Raw genomic sequence first — 24,624 nt, forward strand, 5'->3', positions numbered from 1 at the left:
CTGTGTCCCATCTCCCCAAGTCACCATTTTGTGCCCTGTTGAAGGGGCAGCTCCTTATTTGAAGCGAGTTGCAGCTGTGCCACCTGCCAAAGGAGCAAGGGAGGAGCGATGGAAAAAATTGGAGGAGCTAAGACACTGCCATGGAAAAAGTTGTAGGAGTTTGCCAAAAGATGTGGCTTTATATCCTACAGCTAATTAGCTCCCTCAGGAATGTTTCTGATGGGAAGAACTGGGAGAGGAAAAACATACTGTTCTTAGGGCTTGCTGCAACAGAAGCCCTCCGCACATTTTGAAACATCCTATAGGAGTTACCTGGTCCTGCTCCTGAAAGTGCTCCAGACAGGAGCTCTTGGCTGAGGGAGCCGCTTGATTACTTTCACTCTAGGCTGCTAGTGACATGAAGGTACTCACATGCACTGGCAGTGGCTTTTCTACTTTAACACTCTTCTATATAAAAAACCTGGTAAAACAGTAATGCTCACTTATACTCTGGAATTATACTTTCATCAAGAATGGTTACTGACACTACCATACACTTATGCTTTCATAGCTGTACCATTACACAAGATTTTTCTTAAATACAGGCCATAGGCACTGGGACAGGAGTGTACTTCTGAAGTCTCCTTCCAGGTTGCTGCATCGCAGCAGCGGCACTTCCAGGGTAGGCTGCAAGACAATTTCTCATGCTTCCTTGAGCACCTTGTATTAGGGAGCACAGGCAAGCAGGCCTGCCTTCACAATACCGCCAGCTGCATTACAGTAGAGCCTCTTTATCTTTCATCATACAAAGCATAAAAAGACAACAGTAATTTTTGCTGGCCATGTTTTTATTTGTTTTTCATTTTAAACTGGGGAGCCAATGATACATCCAGTATTTAAAAAAAATCAGAAGGTAAAACAAATTTTCAGAAGACCGAGATGCTACATGCTATATTTAACCTAGTTTTATTCATGCTTGCTTTTGAGGGGGGTTGGGAGTGGGACAGGAATCATTCAGTAAAAACATACAGTAAAAACAAAATGTCTCACCATATAGAACTTGAACCTACAGTAATGTTGTACCTTAATTATTTCCATGCACACAACTAACATTACAAAATTTTTTAAAAAATGAACACAATTAAGACTTCTAGGAGCATTTGATAATAAAGCGATTCCTAATTTCTTTTGTAGAGATCAAGCACCTCCAATTACAAATTCCTATACACAGTGAGTGCTTTACTTGAAATGAAAACTAAAAAATAAAAATAAAAATGTATTGGATAGCCTCAGAATAAGCTGATGTTAATATATATCCAGCTATGTAGGCAATAAAACCATAGTGCTAAACAAAAACTTTTATCTGAAAAGTAACTCAAAAATTAAGTTGACTTTCTATAATTACAGAAATATACTTATTTGCTAAAATAAATAAAAGTGCTGCATATTAACACTTCACTATAAAGAATGCATATCAGAACATTTATAAATATTGAATGATTTCCAATAAGAATAACTACTACAATAATGCTGGCTAAATAGAAGTGCATAATGAGAAGCACTATGGGTGGTTAATGTTTTGCCACATACTGCTGTTACCTTGAGGTAGATAACACATGCGTACCAAATTCTGCATTCATTTCAGTTGCTGCTGGTATCATGTGTCTAAGAAATGTGTACAGTATGAAAAACTCCAAGATACGCATGAATGAAAAAAATGTTTTGGGAAAAATAGATATTTTCATGCAATTATGTACAGTCTCACTGTGTAAATTTCAAGGCAAGGTTCTTTTTCTGCAAAACATGGACACTGTTTTACTGAGAGAATGTTGGGTTTTTTTCTCGGTTTAGTGCATTTTTTGTTACCTCCTGCATTTTGCATTATTTTGCTCTATTCTTTAATTTTGTGTGCAAACGACATGCCAGTTTAAAAACAAAAGTAACTAACATATAGAAAGTAATTCTGGATTGTAAAAACAATGGTAAACAGAAAACTACTGAAATCCATACCAAAATTACACCATCTGATTCAAGTAAAAAATTACTTACACTAGTAATAAAAAAAGACAAACATATCTCACGAATATAAAAGAAATGTCTGCTGAGTGTTTTAATTTAGATGTTTCAGAATGCTGCTGTACGTTTTGTGGGGAATTTGGGGAGATGATTTCATAGCAGAAGGCGTTAATGTGGCCTGTATTGATTTCAGTGGTGAACCAACAGGGCTGTGAAACTGAGGAATACCTATAGCCTCAAGCTGCTTGTTGAAGAGGAGTTCTCCACTGTTACTGAGAAAGCTCTCTTCTCTCTCCTTCTCCCCAAGCTTCCCTTCTTCTACTGGCTCAGTTTCTAGCATTTCAGCATCCTCCTTCTTACTAAAAAATTTGTCCAAATAACTGGTGTAAGTATTTTCCTTTTCAACTTGTTCATCTTTCCTTACCTCACAACAAAACTGGTCTATGAGAAAGCACTCCTCCCCATTACTTACAAACTCACTGTCCCAAGAAGTTTGGTACAGAGCTTCTAACTGTGCCAAATTAGCCATTCCTTTCTCCTGCTTCTCTCTGCTTACTGACTTTGATATTAATCCTTTCAACTCTATTTGAGACACTGAGCTATTCAAGTCATTTAATTTATCAACATCAGTAGACTCGTGTTGTAAACTAAGCTGAATGGTTTCTGCTATAAATGAATCAAAGTCAAATCCTTGATTCTTCTCCCTTTCTTTTTCAACAAGTTGCTGTGATGCTTCCTCAAGTGCTATCTGAGCTTTCACCAACCCATTCTTTTCACATTTAGACTTGCCTTTCTTATCAGACTTTTCTTTGCTCTGTTCCTTCCAGTTTGAAAGATCTATAATAAGCTTGGGCTCATAGTAATGATTAACTTCACTGTCTCGCCAAACTAAATTATCTAGGTATGAAGACGACCTCATTTTGTAATTACAAGTGTGACTGCATTCCAGATCACAATACTTGTTTTCATGGTGATCTGAATACTGCCAGCAAGGCTCGGTAGAGAAGTGGGTGTCAAAGGCAGGATCCTCCAGATACTTCTCACGATCTCCATCCAAATATTTGCGAGGATCTACTTGCACTTCTTCCTCATCAGTAACATCAGAAAGAGCCCTTGGATCACGCTGAACTTCATCAGCTTCGTAGTTATTATGAATAGGCCAGTCATGGTCTGAAAACTGACTTTCATGGTATCTGTAAAACAATTTCCTAAGCGTTAGCAGCGGAAAAAAGTCAACTATCTCTGTCTTGGGAGCTAGAAAAGTTTAGAAATTCCCATACAGGACAATGACAATTCAACACAGATAAAGCTTTTCCTCAATCCCATCGGGTACCTCTTCCAGGTTTTTATTTAATCTGGCATAAAGTAATCCTCATATGCACATCTGAAAGATTTAAATCCAGAATTATGTACAACAGCTCACTCCATTTAAAAGAACTCCTTTAAAGTGCATTTAAGTGATTTTGACTGACTACTGTAAATTTCTACTTATATGAGCTAAGCATTGGACAACACAATCATACTTAAAACTCTCTTAAAGGTTTTTTTTGATAAATACTTGGGAAAAGTAATGGAGATGTTAACTTTAGGTTCTGGAGTCCTGAGTGCACCTCTAGAATGCATCAACATATCCAAGTCAGTCTAATGAATTATCAACCCAATGACAATGCACTGCCTATAAGGGAGAAGTTTATTCTCAGGTCAATTTAAGAAACAAACAGGATAGCAAATGATGCCCATGAAGCAACAGTACTTCAAGTACACAACCAATCAGTTATGTTACATGTCACAGTAAGTGATAAATGTACCTTTCCCAATTATAAATATGGCTGTGACTTTCATCCATCAGCAGAATATCATCAACCTCATCTTCAATGTGAAAAGGATGACTTGAAATAGGCTCATCCGTTGGAAAGGAATAAATGCTCATATAAGGATGGGACAAAGCTTCTTCTGCTGTCAATCGATCCATGGGACTAAATGTCAAAATTTGCTCCAGAAAGTCCAGTGCTGCAGAGAAAAGTTATAATTAAAATGGTAGAAAAATGACACTTCAGACATCTAGAATTTAGGATTAAGGTACAGTGGTTTGCTCTAGAGGTATACATTTGCTTAAAAGTAGCTACCTGTGAAGTATCAGCTACTGACACTATACTGCCAAACATGCATTCTGTAGCCATAGGAAAGGTAGAAGAGTAGAGGTCATCTCTAAGATCAACAATAATTCAGCTTAAAGCAGGAAAAAATACTAAGAGACAGAATGCTTCATGCTGGATCAGTATCCACCAACAGCTATCAGGAAAGAGTGCTGTTAGTTTGGTTTGGGGACTTTCTTTTAAAAGACAGACTTGAAATACAGTTGTTTTATACTGACTCCACTCCAATATTCCCTTATATTTAGAAGGCATGTATCTCAAAATAGAATAGTTCGGTCTCCCAGTACAAACAAGTGCAGCACAGATTCACAGTTCTTCTCCATAGACTAGCAAGTAGCTGTCATGTAAGCAACATTTTTTGTATTACAGCAGAAGACAATCCTCCTTCAGAGAACGCACAGACTCTTCTAACTGAAACTTGCTTTTAACAATCACACATGCGCGCTTAAAGTTGTTCACTATTTTATGATTTTGCAATACAGGAAGTATTTTTTTCTGAATTACTTACCTTCAGGACTGATGCCTGGAAGCAACTGAGTTAAAGGTTTGTGTGGCTCAGTCATATCATTTCTAATGTAAACTGGAATTACATTGAGAAGCTCCTGACGGTCCTCCTCATGTACAACAGGAATTGATTCTAGAATCAACTGCATCTGTTCAAGTTCATGTGCACCTAAACACCAAGAGAAAATACAAGCTGCCGGTTTAACTTCACACACTTCTGATCTCTGTATGTGAAAGGCATGTTAAAATTTTCTGCTCTGAGCAGCTATTTTCAGTAGACTATTATCTCCTACAACAGAGGCAAGGCTGAACTTCCAAGTTTGAATGATAATAAATCTGAAGAGCTCTCAAAAATGCTGTAGCGTATGAAGAATTACAGAGCTGCTACAGAAAGATAAAGCAACCTAACCTTAAGCTTTTGCAAGGATGTTTTCACCATAGATGAGGTACTCTACAGCAAGACTATCTTTTTATTATATACTGTATACTGCAATCCTCCCCTTTTGACTGATCCATCTAATGAAGTCAAGATTTGACCTCACTTTGAATTATATGTCCTTTATTAATAAAAACAGTAGTGGTTTAGCTCGGCAAGAGATCTTACAGGCCACAACCATTTGTTTATTTTACTCTGAAACCCTGTATTACTGTCAGGTGCAAGAGAAAAATCACCTGCCAGTTAAGCAGTGTAATCTTGTTTAGGAAAATAAAAAGAAGTGCTGTATTATGATTGAAATTATAGTACACTCTTAGCACTACCTGAAGTTTCCCTGGGACTACATACAGCAGGTGAATTTTGAATAACAAACAGCATCTATATTCAGTACCAGTGTTAAAGCTGGAGTACCCAGAATATAGCTTGTCTACCTCACTTTATTGTTCAGCTCCAAGAAGCATGTAGCACCCTAGAGATTCAACTAACAGATAAAACTATGTAGGATTATTTGCATGCCAGTGTTTCACCAAACAGCTCTGGGCAACCATCAGCAATAACTGATGCATGTGGCATTAAATACAAAAATAAGTGGGGCCAGAAATAGATTGTACTATCTCAAAATCTATATGTTATCAGTTTGCATGACAGTCTGCACTGGACACCCTACCACACATCTGCCAAACGACTTAAAGAAAAGCTGAGGCAAAGTCACTACAGAAAATTTGACCCAGACCTGCGCTCCCCAACTGAATCATTCCTGCCTCAAGTTAACTTATTTGCTGGACTGAAAAAGCTGTTTTGTCCTCCTACTTCAGACTATTACAAATTACTTAATATAATCTATCAGCCATTATACTGTCTGCAATTTACTGGAAAACAGATTCTGCTGTATCATTAATTCATGTCCTATCCATCCTAAAATTAATCAGCTTTCTTTCCACTATAAATGAAATAAGAATTTAAAAACATTTCTTTAGAAGAACGAATTACAGAAGTTGTTTGGAACCACTACCGGATTCCTCTGCCTCAACTTCCCTTCCCTCCCTCATCCCAGGTATTCTGCAATTTTAATCTGCATTCTCCCTTCCCATTCCAGATAGCAGGACTCCTAAGGGGTGGTTCAGATGTAGTCAAGAAGTTACAAATTCACCAAATCAAGCCCTCCAAACACCTTTGCAAAAGGATTTCACTCAGAGTCTCAGGACAGCCTAACTGTCATATCTCCAACCACTTTACTTTCCAAATGCATGATGTTAAGAAGTCTACTCTTTAGATCAGAAAACTATGGCAGTGCTGAATTATCAGAGGGACACATCCACATCTAGAGATATTTTTCTAGGTATCTACACAATGCAGTTAGGACACAAAAAAGCCTATAAGCTTAGGATTTTGGTTACTGAGTTTTTAAAACTAACTCACTACACAGATTTTAGACCAATAAAAACTTTTGGCAAATATCAATGCTACTCTAAAAAAAAAAGCCAAAATGCTACCCATTGCAATCAATCTATGCTGAATGCTGATACCCATAGATTTTCTCCCACAATTTCACTATTTTCCAGTAGAAGCACTTGGTGCAATGGAAACCTAATAGATCTCTCATCAGCTGAGCATTTAATACACTGGGGACGTTACTCCAATAGATAGTAAATCAGAGAGTTAGCAACTCACTGCAAGTTAAGAAAGCCTCTTTGCTTATTAATCAGTGATTTCTATAAAATAACTATTTCAAGGTGACAGTACTGCATTAATAGTACTTAATGGGAAAAAGCTCTCGTTTTCATTACCTTGACATACATAGCTAAGAATTACTGCAGAGGTGTGCTTTTAGTCCACATGTACCTAAAGGAACATGAACTTTGAAATGCAAGCTCAGTTCTTAGAGGTTTTATCTGTGATTTAGACCAATAGGAGCAAATCCAACAGCGAGCTTGAGTAAGACAGCTGCTGAGGCCCCAGGCTGCACACAAAGTAAGTATTTCAGGGGTTTACTTTAGACTAGCTCATCTGCTCCCATGGACTAAATGCCTATCAGCAGGTGGAGTACATTGGGTGATCTACAATACAAATGGCAGTTTAACTAAAAAGACTCCAGTTTGTGCACTGAGCTAAAGCAGCAATAAGGTACAGGTTGCCCATGAAGTGATTTGCTTCAAGAATTTGCTCCTGATCCTAACCAAAGCGCTAACGTAGATACACCCAACAAGACCAGAGTACTGCTCCCTATCTTACCAGAAAGACTTGGAGGTTACACATTTCCTTGGTAGGCCACACTAAATTTTAAACATCCCTATAGCACTGAAACAAAGGTCAGGTCAAAAGAGTCTTTACATGACAAAAAAGTTGGGAATGGGGGAAGAAGGGCTGCACTTCCATAATTTAAGATACAAAGAAGCAAGAAGGGATTAGGCTGACTATATTAAAAAAACCTTTATGAATAAGATACTCAGGGCATTCATAATCCTTAAATACTCCCTGGGTACCTGAATTCACTAATATGTACATTTAGAACACTTCTTGGGCACCCAATAAATTTAGCTTAACCAAATTACAGACCTACCATGTATGTGAGTACCAAATTAAATTGTGATATTTATCTAAATACACACCAGTATGAGTAACAAAATTGAAACACCTGCTTTTCAAATACATCCATTTATAGTTTGCTTATATAACCACATAACAACATAGTACATCCTGATAGTCAGTGACTATTGATAATAGCCATGGGAATTAACCTTTATTTAGGAACATAATTAAGCAGTACCGCTTCTTTTAGGAGTATACACACACATTTTTATTCCACCCACCTGCAAAGAGGGTTTTCCCAGTCAGCATTTCAGCAAAGATGCAACCTGCAGCCCACATATCAATGGCTTTAGTGTAGTTGTTAGGAGAAAGCAAAAGACGGGGCGATCTGTACCATTTAGTAACCAATCCTTCAGAAAGATGGCCCTAATGAAATTAATTAAAAAGAAAAAAGCCTACTTAAGATTTTTAAGATGTACTTTTTAAAATTACTTGCTTCTTAGTTTTTTCATGCATTGCTACAAGACTTTTTTGGTCTCAAGGTCCTAAGGATAGTATCATGTGCCCCTTATAAGCCTTTCTACATTTTAAAATGGAACAGCAATATCTTTATGAGTGAACAACAAGAATATAGAGGTATGACAGCATTTAGTAACCAAATGAGGTACTGCAGCAAAACTTCCTTATTACCAGATATCAAATAAATGCAGAGATAATAATGAACTGTCTGATGAAACATCATCTAAACCAGGATAACAATATCTCTGAATCAATCCCAGGAAGTCGCCACACTTGCACACTATGAATGCACCACTTATAAACTTATCTAAGGCTTCTATAGTTATGCCTTTAAATGCTGCTCTTTATCTCAGGTTCTGTATTCACTGTTAAAAAAACCCTGCTTTTCTAAACACATCTAGTAAAAAAGAAAGTTTAATTTTATGCTTGCAGTAGTCCTATCTGAGACAAAACATGTCACCCAGAGATCTGTTTTACTCTGTTTGCAAACATTCCAGTTCTACTGTATGATCCGTAACATGATGTCCCACCTGCTAACGAGGCCTTCCACAGGCTATCTACCTCTGCGAAAGGGAGAAAGATGCTATTTTAAGAAAGCAAGGTTGTGAGCATAACGCTTAAATATTCTCATTCTTCACATACCTTGTGAGAATAATGGGGATCCATGATCCGTGCAAGACCAAAGTCTCCAATCTTCAGCACCAAGTCTTCAGTATTAATGAAAAGATTAGCTGGTTTGAGATCTCTATGCAGAACATTTGCAGAGTGAATATACTTGAGCCCACGTAGCAGCTGGTACATGAAAAGTCTGGCATGATCTTCCAGTATAGGGCCTTGTTCTAGCAGATTAGCCAGATCTGTCTCCATGTATTCCTGGACAATGTAAACACAGTTCAATTCTGTAAGGGAGCCCACGTCATCTGTTAACTGGCTGCCACTAGGACCAAGAATTTCAAATACTTTGACAATGTTATCGTGGTCAAGTCTTCTAATAATTTTGATCTCACGTAGAGCATGTTTAACACTCTGGGGATCTGTAAGGACAATTTTCTTGACAGCCACTCTTTTGTCACAGTCATTATCGACAGCAGAAAAAACTAAGCCATTTCCACCACAGCCCAGTGGTTTTAAGTCCATATACCGAGAGCCCAGATCAAAACCATGAATGTTCATGAGACTTTCAAATTTTTCTGCCATTTTTGAATTCTTTAAGTTTCTTTTTCCTCAAACTACTAAACTTCTGTAAACACACGGAGACACTTCCACTGGTATCTGAAGGAAAGGTCTTACAGAAAGGGAGAAGAAACACTCGGCTTTGACTGCAAGATGGTTTCTTGACACTCTCATTTCATTGTGAGCCAACCAGGCCTGTTGTGTCCCCTTGAATTTAGAGCCTGTAATCTCTAGAACGCAAACCGAGCATAAGATAGAAAGATTGCAGCATTCATAGTTCAAGAGAGGTGCAGCATTTCTGCAGATGTTAAAGAAAATACAAGAAACTCAAATGGAATGAAATGACATACTATGCACTCAGCTCTACTGTGCTTAACTGGTTAACATTTAACAAAAATGTGAATAAATATGCACATAATAGGCTTCTATTAACATCCTCCTCCTCACAGTGCAGATACATTCAGTGTTGGACTGGTCCTGAGCAGCGTCATTCTATGGTGCTGGTAAGCACTATTTTTTTTTTTTTCCTTCTTCCTCTTTTTTCTCTCCTTTGTTTACAGTCTAGTTAAATGGGAAACTGGCAGCTCTTGATTTACAAAAGATGCCTTCTGTTAATGATCAGGTGGCTCCAGCTCACCACAATCACAATCAAAGCTACCATCCATTTTACTCCGTGACAACCTGAAAAGGAGAGAAAAATACATCAGTATTCCAGCACACACAGAAGTCTTCCTTCTCCCCCAATTCCTTAAGTTGTCCTTAATATACAACTTATTTAGTGTCCAGTTACAAAATAAGAAATCACAAAAGCTAAAGTAACTAGAAATTACATATACTTTTCATACTTGTGGTTGGTGACGATTGTCAGTTTTCCTCCACCCTTTCTAAACATATATTGTGAGAGTTTTAAATAAAATCTATTGAGAATAAAGCACACAATGAAAAATCCTACTGATTCTTAATAAAGAAGGGAATACCACAAAAAGCTTGGTAATTCTGCAAAACAGCTGTTAAGAGACTAGTTAGTAACAATAATATCCTTCACCTCAGTCACTAAATTCTTGAATAATTATTTCCACTAAACTTTTACTCAAAGATGAAGTCAGGGTTTTAAATATTTCACCATAATAAGAGATAACCGGGTACTGTTCATGGCAAAAGGGTAAGGTTTGTACCCTCCCAGTATTTGCTGACTTCCCAGAATGTACTACACCCATCCAGTGCCACTTAAAAACCTTAAATCCTTGTGATTTTGGGTAAAGTTTGCTAACATCTCAAATCATAGTTTTGCCTCTCTAGAGTCATTGTTACAGGAATCACAGGGGTAATTCCTACATATTAGACAAATATTATTAATTACTTCTACACATATCCAATCTAGATTACAGAGAAAAACTAACAGTGAGTACCTTTAATACAGTAATTGATATAGTCTATAACCATTTCCCCTAACATATGGGCACTTTCAGACATAATTTATTTTTTAATAGTCTAATGAATGCAACTACTATTTTTGAAAACAAAAGTGGTAATTTTCTCAGTAAGTTTTCCTGTCTGCAGCAGCAGAGTGCAGTCCTAAAGGCCATATGTTGCATTTTTGCACCACATCCTCATTTCTTTTAAAAGCTCAAAGACACCACAAAGAGAAGAGTCAAAGGTATACCTTACGCAGTGTGGTAAGATTTGGGCAATCCATTACTAGTCATTTGTATGTTCTTGCCCAACAGCTATAGGTCACATTGAACCACTAAATGTCTTCTCTTTGATTAACACACTTCAGCTCTTTACCCAGCATTCTAAATAAACATAAAGTTCTCCAAACTATCCCAACACTTGAGAATTAATTTTATGAGTGTTTTCCCTTACAAACCGTGCTAGCACTTCAGTGGGACAACTGGGACCAGGCAAAACAAGTCTCCTAACAGGGCAGCAAGAGCAGCTGACAAATTATTAACATATTCTAAATAATGGTCTCAATTCACTGAACTAATCAGAACTGCATGCAGAAAAAAAAGAAAACCCACAACCAAAACCAACCCAAACCAAAAAACAACACAGAAAGGCACAATGGCAAACAGAAAGAAGACTGTTATGCACAACCCCAGTGCCCTGGCTTGCTCCCTCCTGCCACACACCACCTGCCTCACGGTATTTGTACAGCCATGTGACAAACACAGGAAAGAAGGAAACACATGCTATCCCCTGCTGGGTTTTTATTTTTAAATAAAGGTCACCAAACGTAGTACTTCTACACTGAAAAGTGTTGAGCTGCCCTCCACTGATGTGGTATAGTATGTTGCCAATAGGATGATCTTCAGAGCTTTCTTTACTCAGCACATATAACTATTGCCTTGAGATTCCTTTCTTCACACATTGCCAAGAGTGCTAATTTTAGACAGTGTTTTACAAGGGTTATTACAACCTTAGTTACAAACATAATGAGGTAACACTGTTACGTTTCCCAAAACTAACTTGAATTTATATCCATATTAAGATATCAGTGTGAGGCCCCTTCTTATCATACTCATTAACTGAAGAACAAATATAAGTTTCATCCTAGAGTTAATTAGGATAGCATCAGTGACAATCCCAACTCTTTGCTCACAATTATAAAAACTAGAAGTCTAGCCTCTTTATTTTTAACTCTTTTTAAACCTAAAAGTATTTTCTCATCCACATGCAGCATTTTCAGTCTCACTCGTTCTGAGCTGCTGCCTGTAAAAAAGTTTACATCACTCCAGACCATTGCCCTTTCATTCCCCACCCTCCCCCTCAAAAAATTGTTATAGAAATTCATTTTTGTAGCTTACAGTCACACTTTAATTTTCATGTTAACTCAAGGTCCAACACTTCTGTTCAAATACCATGCAACAAGCTGTATTTTATATCATTGGGACCATCTAAAACTAGTTGTCTTCTTCCCCATAATTAGGCCTATTGTTTCACATTGCTGATGTCTTCAACATGCAGCCATACAGAATCTGTTTGTACCAGCTGGGTGACACATCTGGAACCTCTCTTTTAGCTAGTCATTAAACAGCACGGGAGCAGATACAGAAAGATGCTCATCAGTAGCAAGGAGCAAGATCTGCTGATCTCTTCACTGTAACTTGAATCCTACCCCTTACCACCACGACTAAAAGAAGGCAGCAGCAGTACTACAACATGAGAGCAGTAGAAAGGGAGTTATGGCCCACTTGCTTACTGAAGTGGGAGTCTTAAGATTTTCATTCTGCATCCCTGAAATGATGCACTTTTAATCATCAGCTTATACTACATCCTTCCACTAGGTGACCACTAATTGCAACATTTTCAGAAGGTACATAATGATTTTCAGAGTCAGAGTGATTTACATAAGAAAACAAATGTCGACAACATAAGCAACCCGTTACAACCTTCAGTTTGACCTGACACTGCTACAGACCCCCTAGGTAACTATGAGCAGATGACTTAATCCCAAACCCACAAAAAGCAGGGCCCAGCCATCATTCAAAACAGGATCTAGCCCTAGAAAGCAGACCAGGAGGCAGCCTATCTACCAAACAGATACAGTACCTCACATGAGTACTGTGAGGACAATTAGAGATTGTCGTAGCAAAAACACCCCCACTATTAAAACAAATTAAATTAAGGTTCAGTAAATGAGAGTGATCTTTCATCTACTGCCACTGCGAATTCTACTTCGGAAACGTAACAGAAGAAATGCTGTTGCAGGTTCAGATATCCTTGGCTAAAAAACAAAATACACTTCTAAACTAACCCCACACATTAAGTGCTCTCACATTAAACACGCACTTCTGTCACTATGCCAGTTCGATCTCTCACCTAGCACAGCCCTTAGCTCATGTGCTACAGCCCCTTCACTGCCATCACTCCAGAGCTGGCCCCTCTGCCAGGACCATGGCCCCTGCCTTGAGTGATGCTCTGGGGGCCAGGGAAGCAGCTAAACTAGTTTCCCCATTCACAAACTAACGGTAATCAGACATTTAAGACAAATAGTCCTGTGGACCAGAAGCAGATAGGAAGGATAAAAAAATAAAGAGTTAAGCCCAAACTTACTTTCAGCCTAAGGTGATAATTACTTAAACGGTAATCCACTAGGAGAAATCAAGGCTTTTCTCAAGACACAATGAGTTCAGAGTACAGATTTTCTTCTTTGCATTTTATAGTCATTTAACTTTGGAAAATAATGGGATGGGTTTTTTTAAACATTAATACTTATGAAGAATGACATCAACACCTGTTAAGTTTATACATCTCCAGTTTCAATGAAAGCCATAACCATCAGTCCAACCCTCTGTCTTGAAAATACATACTAAATAAACAAAAATTACAAATTTGTCTAGTTGTGTGCAACATGCTCTAACCACTTACAACACATGATGGACTACAGTATAAAAAGGGGTATTTATCACCCTAGTTTGTGCCAAATAGGCTATTCATACAGGTACTGATGTTTTCATTTAGGCAAACTGTCACCTTTCCAAAACGGCCATTTTTTTAAGTGGTACTTTTATTCCTTCGTCCCACAAAGTTGAAGGAGGGAAACACAAAGACACTAGTTTCCTAAGTGGTTTACAACTATGCTTTTAAAACAGATCAGTTCTCAGGAGAGGGCAACAGAAGTGACCCACAGAAAGGCTGTTGTCTTTGAAACTATTTCTAGTGCTGGCAGACATCACCACGCACAACCAGCTTCATGCATTATGCAAGCAGCCCCTTCTATTCGCACTCAACTTCTGCACATAGATTTATCACAGTTTTCAGGAAACAGGATGTACACTGAAACACCATCAGGTATGAGACGTTTACTTTTTCAGAACTGCAAATAAGACAGAAGGGTATCAGTTAATTTGATTATGCAGACCACATGATGATCAAATCGTTACTCACAAGAGAAAGACCAAGAATGACTAATGACATATTATACAACCTGCTAAGTACTATCCCTTTGACTATAAAAATACAGGGCACAGAAGTATTTTTTTTTAGATCAGCCACGTTGCAGTCAGTAGGCAGAGTGAGTCATCGTCCAGCTCACGAAACTGCCGCTTTTCTAATGCCTCCTACTTGCTCCCCATGCTGTTTAGGGAACTCTGTGCTGGCAGTCAGCAAATGTTACTATTAGTTTATAAGTCTTCTGGAGGATCTGTAAGAGCACACAAAAAACCCCACTGCATTTTTTGGTATCATAAATAAAAACGGTTTGGTCAATGAAAACTCACCACTGAGGAAGCCTACCATCAACTTCCCCCACCACAGCCTTCTGCACCTCAGCAGATCTGCTACCGTCTGCTGTTCCACTGAACAGTTAACCAGTCAAGACTGAATTAAAGATAACAACCGAACAAGCAAGGACTGAGCCAGAGCGAGAGGCTGAAATCAAAGTTCCCCTTTTAGCTTTACAGCACACATTTTTCTGAACCTGATTACCAAGCTAAAATCTACCTCTATTTTAAGCCACCACTTTCTAGAATTTTTGACTAGTTTATAAACACATCATGCTATCACAATATTATTTTTATATACACACATACACATATAGATATTAATATATATATTTTTTAAAGCTTGTTGGCAACAGCGCTTTTATCAGCATTTGCACCGGCCATATGACAACACGCCAACCACCGGTTCTTTCTCCATGACACAATTAACTTCACCGTTACCGGGCCGATACAAAATGGCACTGAATTAGCCAGGGAAAGAGACACCCCTCACGCAGGAGCCAAGCGCTTGCATTCCGCCTACTTAGCCAAGGGTACCTGTTCTCCCAAATTCTGAGACTCGAGCAGCCTCTCTTCAAGCTATTATCATCGGGCGTTTCAAGCTACTTATGAAAAGCATTAAGTCACTTTTTCCACCGACGGCTGCGGGGCGGCCTGCGGGCGGTACCTGTCCCCGCGTCTCCCGGCACGGCGGCGGCGAGTGGCGCCGAACCCCGCCGAGGAGCCGCCGGTCAGGCCCCGCCGGCTCCGAATGCAGCAGCAAAACTTCCGCAGACTTCGGAGCGGCCGGGCTCCCTCCGCGCCGGCCGGGCCCGCCGCCGGCCCGGCGAAGGACATCCTTCCTCCCGCGCCCCGCAGGGACCGACCAACTTCCCCCGCCAGCGTCCCGCCTCTCCCGCACACCACCTCCGGGCACCGGCGACCGCCGAGGCTGAGGGGACCCCCCGCCACGCCGCCAGCCGCAGCGGGGGGCGGCCAGCTCGGCCCCACCGCACCGCCTCTCAACGCGCCGCAGCCACCGGACCCGGCGCCCCCGCGGGGCCGCCGCAGCGCGGAGGCGCCCTACCTTCAAACGCCCTTCAGGGCGCGGACGCAGCCCGCCGGCCCCGGCCCCACGGGCTCCGCGTCGGTGGGAGACGCGACCCCCGGGCCCGGCGGGGCCCCGCCCGGGCCGTAACGTTGGGAAGCGCCCCCAGCCCGCCCTGTCAGCGCCCGCTCGCCCCCCTCAGCCCCGGGGCCGCCGCTGTCCCCGGGCCGCCGCAGTGCGGAGGGGCCGGGCCCCGGCGGGGCGGAGCGGAGCAGGCCACACCGGGGGGCGCCGCCGCCGTCCGGCGGGAGGGAACAAAGCGCCTTTGTGCGGCGCGGCCGGGCCCGCGCGTGCGGCATCCTGAGAACCCCCTTTCCCTCCGCCGCCGCCCCGCCGCACTCACGGGCCTTCCCAGGCTCATCGGCGTCTGCGCTGCTCACACGGCCGGGCCCCACGGCCCCACCACCGGCTCTCGCCCGGCGCCCTCCCGCCTCGCCGCAGTCACCGCTGCCGCAGCCACCGCCGCCATGTAACCCGGCGCGGAGGGCAGGGAGGGGCGGGGCCGCCGGCGGTCCGCCCCCGCGGGGCGGGGCCCGGGGCGGCCCTCAGGGAAGGGGGGCGGGCGAGAAGGAAGGCCGGGGAGGCGGCGCTAGCGGTCGGCGGAGCGCTGTCCGGGTGTCGGTGTGGGAGATCGGGCCGGCCCCGAGGCCTGCCTGCCCTCCAGGGCCGTCCCGTCGGCGGGCCGGCAGCCTCAAGTGCAGAGGCGCACCCGACCCCTTTCCCGCAGCGGGGTGGGCCTGGGGGTCGCGGTGGGACACGCTCCCGCTGAGCCGTCACCTCACAGTCGAGCCTGCCCTCATGGGACACGGTGGCTCCCAGTAGCTGTACGGCCAGTTAGCCGGAGGAGTTCACGAGTCCCAAAGTCCAGTTGAGTCAAACGCTTCAAAGAAACGGGCTTAGTGGAGGTGCGTGCAGAGGCCATGCACTGCCGCCAAAGGTAAAGTGGACTAGAGGCCTACAGACAGTAATGGTGGCCCTCTGGTATTGCATTAGTACTCAAAGCCTCAGTTAGGATTGCTGCTTTCTCCTGTTTGATCTCAGCTGCCTCATGACAGCTTCCCGGACTTAAAGCTTTTGAAACCTGCCTGACAGTGCCTTGCTTGGCAAGGCCTAGGGCTTGGTTTCCTCACCATTTCCCTTGGCTACAACACAGCACACCAAAACAAACCCCACAGGCAGAGAACAGGGGAAACGTGGGTTTTATGCAGCTGGGGGAATGCAGGGAGGAGAGCTGGGCCATGTCTCCATGCCCAGGTTACAGGCCCTGCGACAGCTGCGGGGAGGAAGAGGACAAGGAGGCCCAGCATCTGTCGCCACCAGGCAAGCGCCATTCCTGCGGATGTCAGCGTGTGCGGGTCCAACAACAACAGGCGGGGAAGTGGTTGTGTAGGTCCAATTCAGCCATCCTGGCTTTAAACATCCCTCATGGCAGAGAAACAAAAACACGGTTGGAAGGCAGAAGGCGAGAATGACAGAGGCAGGCTTTCTTTCTCCAAAGGGGACATTTTGGCTCAGATGTTCCGCAGTCTTAGTGCCTCGGGGGATCTGAATGTTCTCCCCGCAAACATCTACAAACTACTCACCATTGCTATCACCCCTGTAGACACCAGAAAGGATTTCTCTCTTGTTATTGCATCTCCCCTAGCAGACATAGGCAGAGACAGTAAAAATCTACTTTCCCTTAACTAATACAACAAAATAAAGCAAAATAATTAAAATGTTAAATTTTTCCCCATGAGACTTTTGTACAGCAGTCTTAGCAGAGAGAAAGAGGCATGAAAACACCAGTCCTGTAGGCACCAGAAGAGCCTTATGCTTCCACTAACAAAGTTTCAGTACAACTCGCAAGACAGGGTGTGGTTTCCCTAGACCCCTCGTCTGCCTTTTCAGTACAAGATGACTCAGAAGAAGTTAAAACAATTAATACTAATTTCTACTGGTTAAACAGAGGTTATTTGTAGTTACTACTAGGATAGAAGTTACATTGCATAGGGCTCTAAGGCTCTGCTGCCATCTGGACAGGAGCATCCAATTGACCTTTGCACTTTTAAATCACATAACTTTATTGTTTTAATAAACAAGTCATACTTCAACATCTAAGGAGCTCCCTACCCAGCTTCTCTAAAGTCAGTAACCAAACTGACACTTTATATTACAATATTTGCTAATTTATAGGCAGCTAACCATGCTGCCAACAGTGGAGAAAAGTCAGAAACGAAGTTGCAATTCTTCTGCCCACCCAGCAAAACAGAATTGGAAGATTACAGCACTGGCTGCTCCAGAAGGCCTGTATTTAAATATGGTCTATAAAAAAACCTTGCAGGAGAGCATATTTGGAAGAGGTGATGTTAGGACAGCAACCAGAGCCAAGCCACAGAGGCGTATTTACTTGCATTAAAGGAAGAGATTTGGGACTCAAAAAAAGGCAGGAGCAGCAGTGATTGCATGAATAAATCCAGAGCTATTTAGTTAATTAAAGAATCATTCCACCCATACAAAGTATTTTCATTATGAGAGACAAAAAAACAAGCTGCAATAAGAAAATTTTTATATTACAGCCTTGCAACAAGCACCTGGAGAGCCCATCATCCCACTGTGTCCATTGGGACTATTTGCCAATACCCACATTGCCATTTCAGTCAGGTGGAGAAGTTGCACATCCACGGAGTTTGTTCTGCAGCAGCCCAGACTGTTTGAAAAGTAGTTTAGGGAACATGGAGGAGGCTTGCAGTAAGGGCCAAGCTTCCTCACCTGGGTAGCACACGCTCACTTATAAATCTCACACAGTCCAGATGTACCACCATTCTTCTGGGTTCCTAATTAATAAATCAAGAGCTACTTACTTCCCCCCCCCCCTTTCTTTTTTCTCCAAATTCTTTTTTGCTATTCTAAGAGCATAGTCTGTGATAGGGTCTAGTGAATGAGAACCTTCAGTCTAGAAGAAAATCATACAAGGAAGAGCATGGTGCAGGAATGTTACTTTCCTTCAGCCTCACTATTTGTAGAATTACAATGCGTGTGAGAGTTGCTCAGTATTTAATTGTGCGTCACATGGCAATTTATAGCTATCTAATCCAACAAATTGCTAATCTGTTCTCAGATTTTTAATATCCTGTTGATTAGACTATAAATTACTGTGTAGAACTTTTTTCCCATTCCCCATAGAAATGCAATTACATAGCATGTGGGTGATATGCTATATGATACCAACTTATTCTAAAACATTTGCAGATATTAACTGTCAGTAAAATGCAGAGTAAGAAAAGAACTGGACTTCAAGTGTCATAAAGCCCAGTGATTAAGAAATAATTAGAACTGAAGTAATGATTCATTTTTTTTAATATCCAAAAAGATCAAACAGTAAATACCAATGTAATGTTTCAGTCCTGTGTGTGAATCTTACTTTTGGCATAAAGGGAATGAGTATTTTTAAGTGTCCACACCCATTATGATTGGCAAAGGAAGAAAGATTTGGAGATGGTTTGAAAAGTTTGCCCAAGGTGACTTGGCAGCTCCAGGTTTTGTCTCAGTTCACTGCTTTGCTGTGCTTTTCTGTGGGAAATCTTTGTTTTCTGGCATTATGCAGCTCTCTCTATTGATTCCAGGTATTTTCAGAAGAGGCTGAATTTAAGTATGTACCTCATACCAAGCAGCCTTCATCCCCAGTGAAGATTAAGGTATCTAATACCTGATACCTGGTTCTTAGTCTGTCCTGTGAGGTCAGTCCCCTGGGCAGCCGAATCTGCTAAGACACACAGGGGAAGACTGACAGCAGACAGTACCTGAGGTGTCCGCCAGACCACTCCTGCCGCAACTTCCAAGAGGAAGGGAAAGGTATCCTAGGATACATTTCTAAGGACTGACCATGCTTCTTACCAAAGTCTAGGATTCATTTTGCACGAGGATAGGGATGAGTTTAGAGGGGAAAATCCCACTTATTAGAAGGGAAAGGAGAGACGTTCAAGAAGCACCCATTTTCTGATTCCTCCTTGGCCTCTTTCTGCTTACGTATGTTCTGCAGGGTGATCTGGGTCCTCAAGTATGATCTGGTTTTCCTGGCACAACTCCCAAGAGTTTTTAGTAGTTTCTTTGGGTCTCCTTTAACTGCTGCCTTCTCCAATTAGCCTAGTTCTCTGCAGGTGTTAAGCAAAACCCTTACAAATCCCTTGCTCTCCCAGCTTACAGTTTCATCGTGCTCACGTTCAGCACAAATAGTCGAGATAAATCTGAGTTTCACTCAACCCAACAGCTCAGGTAGCTTCACTTCTTGGCCACCTCTGGTTCCTGGAAAAGGTCAGACTACACCTTTCCATGTGTGACAAAGTGGGTTTTTTTAACACAAATACATTTTCCTAAAGAATGCTTGCCGAGTTTGCAGACTTTAAAGTTTTCCCAGTAAATCCTGAAGTATACTTCATGCCAGCATTATTAGCAAGTAACCACACAGAAGTTGCCATCTTAAAAACTTTTAACAAACTTTTGTGTCAAAATCCTTTTTTAGTTAAAGTCCACTTGGCAGTAGCCAAAGCTAGCTGGGCACAGGCAGCATACTGTCACCTCATGTGCATTTGCTTGGTGGAACTGAGTTTGCTAGAGTAAGCTTTGTACCATCTACACCTGATCAGGAAAGAAGCTATGAGAATATTAGGGTACTTAGGAGAAAGCAAAAAGGCAAACCCTAAGGTCTTCATCCCTGTGTGAAACAATAGAAAGACTGGAAAAGATAGACTATTAACAGAGACCAATTCAAATCAAAGGCAGCAAAGTACAAAGGGCAAATGAAGGCGGAAAAAGAAAGTCACAGAAAATGTTCAACTTTGAGGTTAGAAATAAATGGGTTCTGTAACATACTTTGGAAATTCTGTGAATCTGCACTTAAAGCAGAACAAGTCATTATTCCACCTTGGTAGACCATCAGCAATCTAGGACACTTTGGTACAGCTAGCTGCAGGCAGGCTCCCTGCTTAATATCACACATTTTTATTAAGTCAGGCAACTCCATTGCCTGCTTTTTCTATGCCTTAACTAGCACTTAGCACAGGGACAGAGCAGCTGCCTAAAGCAGGAGCTGGCAAAGCCACGGCGATAGTGGGAGAAGAGGAAAGCTTAGAAAATTTGCCTTGTAGCTGGGTCATCACTGGAAGCATCAGCCCTCTGTGTGAAATTCACTTGTAGGGCTGGAGCTCTCCCAGGTTTCTCAGCCTTTCATTAATTCATTAGTTAACCTTGCAGAGAGATAGCTATCAGTATTTCATGCACAGAATAGCAAACATGTAATAAAATTTACCAAGGTAGGCTATAAAGGCAGTATGTGTTGGGCTGAATCACCTTTTAAAGGATGGCTAGTACCAACATTTTCACACTCAGGTGCTCTTGAGTTGCTTCTAACTTCCCAGCATGGGTCATGGGAGGTGTGCTGGAGCCAGGCTGTAGATCCAGTCAGTGAATGAATCTACAGCTGAAAAATATGCTACAGAAAGAGGAACAGGGTTTTTTTTGACAGGGCAGAGCATAGGATCAAGTGGAAACAAGTAGCACCAAATGGTTTTCCCAGTACTTCAGGGAGAGTACAAGAGAATTCTGTGTGCGACAGTGCTCCCTTGTTCAGACCTGCAGGAAGGCACCGCTCCCATCCCCACCTCCAAACCCTCAACTGAAGCATTTAGGAAAACATGTCTGCCCACTGAAGTGGCACCAGAGCAATTATCTAAGGCATCTCTGTGCTAGTTATTGCATTGGCTGCAGAGCTGCTAGAGTTTTAAGGCAGCACGTTACAGTACAGGTGTTATTTAAGTATCTGTAATACTTTGAGTACTCCAATGTGGATAGATGCCCTGGAAGCAGGGCAGGGTGCTCTCAGCAAAGAACGCATTTGGTTTTGGATCCCTACTGGAAAATACATCAGCTCTTGAGCAGAAGTTATAGAGGCCTGATGATGGATTTATGTAGAACAATTATACATTTTTGTAGAAGTATTGCATTTAATTGCAGAACTATTCATATTGCTATGTAGAACTGTTCTTATTCATTCCTATAGAACAGTAAACCTTCCTACATGCAGCACTTTGCTTGCTACTGCATAAAGCCTCTGCTGTGCAATTGTAAATACAGCTGGTGCTGCAGTGCTTGTCATTTACAGGGAAAAAAAAAAAGGGACTCACATTTGCTAACATTTTCACCAACACCAGAATCCTCTTGAAATATATTTACAGGGGGCAAAGCTCAATACAAATGCATGGGCATCAGCTAATACACTGTTCTAGCAGCCTGAGGCTACACAACTTTTACATATCTAATAGCAACAAATGTTATCTACAAGCTTACAGGGGGAGAAGGGCAGTGCAGTGAGTTGAGGCATTTCAAACACTTTCAAATATTATTTAGCAATAAACTACTTATGAATGGCATGGCCAGAAGTGAATCTTTGTCAGCCATCAAGAAGATGATCTGTTGCTGCCATGAGAAACTTGGGGGTTGGGAAAGCAGTACTAACTGGTCATAGTGGAATAGTCTCAGACCTCTACTTCTCCTTAGATTTGTACCCTGTAGAGGCTCTCATGAGTGGGACATGGACTCCAATCCCACCTAGGCCACCTAAGGCACTGTGGTACTTTTTATGGCAGTTTGTTAAAGCAGGATGAAACAAGCTGGATTGTGAGACACATTCAGAAATTGTGTCTTTGTGACTGCTTAGGCGAAGGCCATCCTCCATTCGCTTTGCCCTACACAGAGATCTCCAGCATGGGCAAAGCTCATGGATGCAGCTGTTCCACAAGCAAGCAGCATATTGGATGGCTAAAGATAAAGAGACAAGAAGCATGGTGCCAGCAGGGTCAAGGCAGGCCAGTGGGAAGCTGATGTGAGTGCTGTTGCTCAGGGTGCATTTTGTCTGTGGCCAACACACTTTTTCAAGATTCCCAAAATAGCACTTATAAACAGCAGATTGAGTGGGAAGCACAATGCTTTGCTTAGTGCCTCCTACTGTCCCTGCCAGACTCCTACCCCAGTCAGCCTCCTGAAGCTAGAGATGGAAAACCTAAGAAATATTGACAAGTAGAAACTTTTTGTAAAACATCTACCATCAAATTAAATGGAAAATATTCAGCATTGCAAAAGCTACCTTGAATCACATTTGTTATATCATCAGACATCAAACCCCAAAGTTTTTATTTTGCTAATGAATAAATTTTGGAACCACTCCCCTTTAATAACCTGCAACTTTTTCTCAGTGCATGTTGCACCATCTATTTCTAAAGCTTTCCACTACAAATACATGGGACTATTAAAACCCCTATATTGCCCAATCCCATTATATCTTAGCTTTCATTAAGATTTTTCTAGGACATTTCAGGTTTTCTCATTAGTTTTGAGACACTTGCTGGGAGGAAATACATTTCTGAACTATTTGTTTTCTCATGAAAACTGGGTTTTGCCTATGTGCCAGAATCAGCAGACATTTTATAAATAGCTTTGGACAGATGACAGGAAATGATGCAAGATCTCAGGCCACTTCACAGAGGGCAACTATCTGAAGTGCTCAGGAAGAGAGACTTGCATCACTGACTACTACACAGGGAAGAAAAATAATAACGCACAGAAGCATCATTTACTGCAGAGAGTATCAGGCTTATGAAACACAAGATCTCTATCTTATTACAGCTCAAGTAAAAAGTCTATTTGTTTGCAACTACACTACAATGAAAACCAGGAAAATTTAATTTTCCTTTGAAGAGGAAAAACTGACCAGAATTGTCTAATGTGCTGCTTTGTCTTTTACTCTCTAGGAGGAGCTTTCCCCTCCTAACATGCTATAAATGCCAACACAGGCATTGGAGGTTCTCCAGACTCTGACTGGTGCCAAACACTGGGATCATCTTCTTACCCTGGCATTTCCCATTAGCTTCAGCAAAGGCTCTTCCAACTCAAACTACTTAAATGGACTCCAATAATAGTTGCTTAGAGGTTAATCTGTATCTATTCAACTGATCCCAAGAACTATCTGTTCCTCTTTGCAATAGTAATACAGAATACATTTTTTTTCTATCAGCTTCCATGAAGATAAAACCCAGTAATTTATCCCATAATAAATGCTTCCTTTGGAATAGGGATAAACTCTCAGCTCTGTTAAGTCCATGGCAAAACTCTTAACAGATTTAGCTTCAATGCTGTGACGCCAGCCTTCTCCCCCAATACTAAGTTGCTCCTCTTTATAACAGCAGCAAGCACCTCACCGCGCTTTCACACTGCTGGTGACTGATGAGTTCCTCTAGTTATAGAAGACTACAAGTATTAGTGAGAAATAGTGCACCTCACCAGCAGATGTGCTTTTTGAATCATTTGGTCCAGACCACGATTCATTTGAGTTCCTGCGTTGCTTTTAAGCATTACGGGGGACATGCAGTTAAGCATCGTACCCATCTCCTTTCTGCACTGGGCACTAGAAGTGCAAGAGTGTGTAAGCACACCACTCCTCTGCACAGCAGCATCATCATAACCATCCACAGTGATTTCTCCTGCAGACCCAGCACTGGGGAGGCTAGCCTGAGGCTTCTGCTGAGATTTTACTTTAACAGAGAATCGCATATTTGATCCCTCTCGCAACCATACTTCAGGGGCATTGCTGCTTTCAGGAGTAGATGGTTTCTGCCCCTCATTTGTATGTTATCCATTCCCATGACAGACAGAACAGCCTAGAAGTGCTCCTACCTATGAAAGGAGTAAATAATACATAACAATTTTTCTGAGCTTTTGTACTGAGTAACTGATTTTACCCATGATCTAAATTTCTGTAAATCTAAAGAACAATTTTTTTTTTTATTGAAGACATGAAATCTGACTGAATTTTTGTTATTTTGGAAACATAAGATTTATTACCTCTATTAGAGGTGTGACAGTGCTGAAACTGGGCCATCCCAAACTTTATCAGTTAAAGGCTATGCAAACAGAAATGGAATACATCTGTCCATGTATGCATTCCAGGACGTAAAAGCAAATCCA

The 24,624-nt window shown here is 41.7% G+C and overlaps 1 protein-coding gene across 3 annotated transcripts in view; it reads right to left on the reverse strand.

Moving 5' to 3' along the window:
* Window positions 1-809: 809 nt before the first annotated feature.
* MAPK6 (mitogen-activated protein kinase 6) overlaps window positions 810-24,624 on the reverse strand; it is a 30,956-nt gene continuing 7,141 nt past the window's right edge. The window contains exons 1-6 of one of the 3 annotated variants that reach the window (XM_075100347.1): window positions 15,971-16,111; window positions 8,782-9,993; window positions 7,902-8,046; window positions 4,660-4,824; window positions 3,804-4,005; window positions 810-3,188 (exon numbers count right to left, since the gene is read on the reverse strand). In XM_075100347.1, coding sequence (XP_074956448.1) covers window positions 2,090-3,188; window positions 3,804-4,005; window positions 4,660-4,824; window positions 7,902-8,046; window positions 8,782-9,336 — 2,166 coding nt within the window. In that variant the 5' untranslated portion in view covers window positions 9,337-9,993; window positions 15,971-16,111 and the 3' untranslated portion in view covers window positions 810-2,089. Of the gene's footprint in view, window positions 3,189-3,803; window positions 4,006-4,659; window positions 4,825-7,901; window positions 8,047-8,781; window positions 9,994-15,606; window positions 15,744-15,970; window positions 16,112-24,624 lie in introns of those variants that run through there. The other 2 variants (XM_075100348.1, XM_075100349.1) reach the window with 2 other exon arrangements.

Source organism: Phalacrocorax aristotelis, chromosome 7 (assembly GCF_949628215.1).
Source record: "Phalacrocorax aristotelis chromosome 7, bGulAri2.1, whole genome shotgun sequence".
Taxonomy (NCBI): Eukaryota; Metazoa; Chordata; class Aves; order Suliformes; family Phalacrocoracidae; genus Phalacrocorax; species Phalacrocorax aristotelis.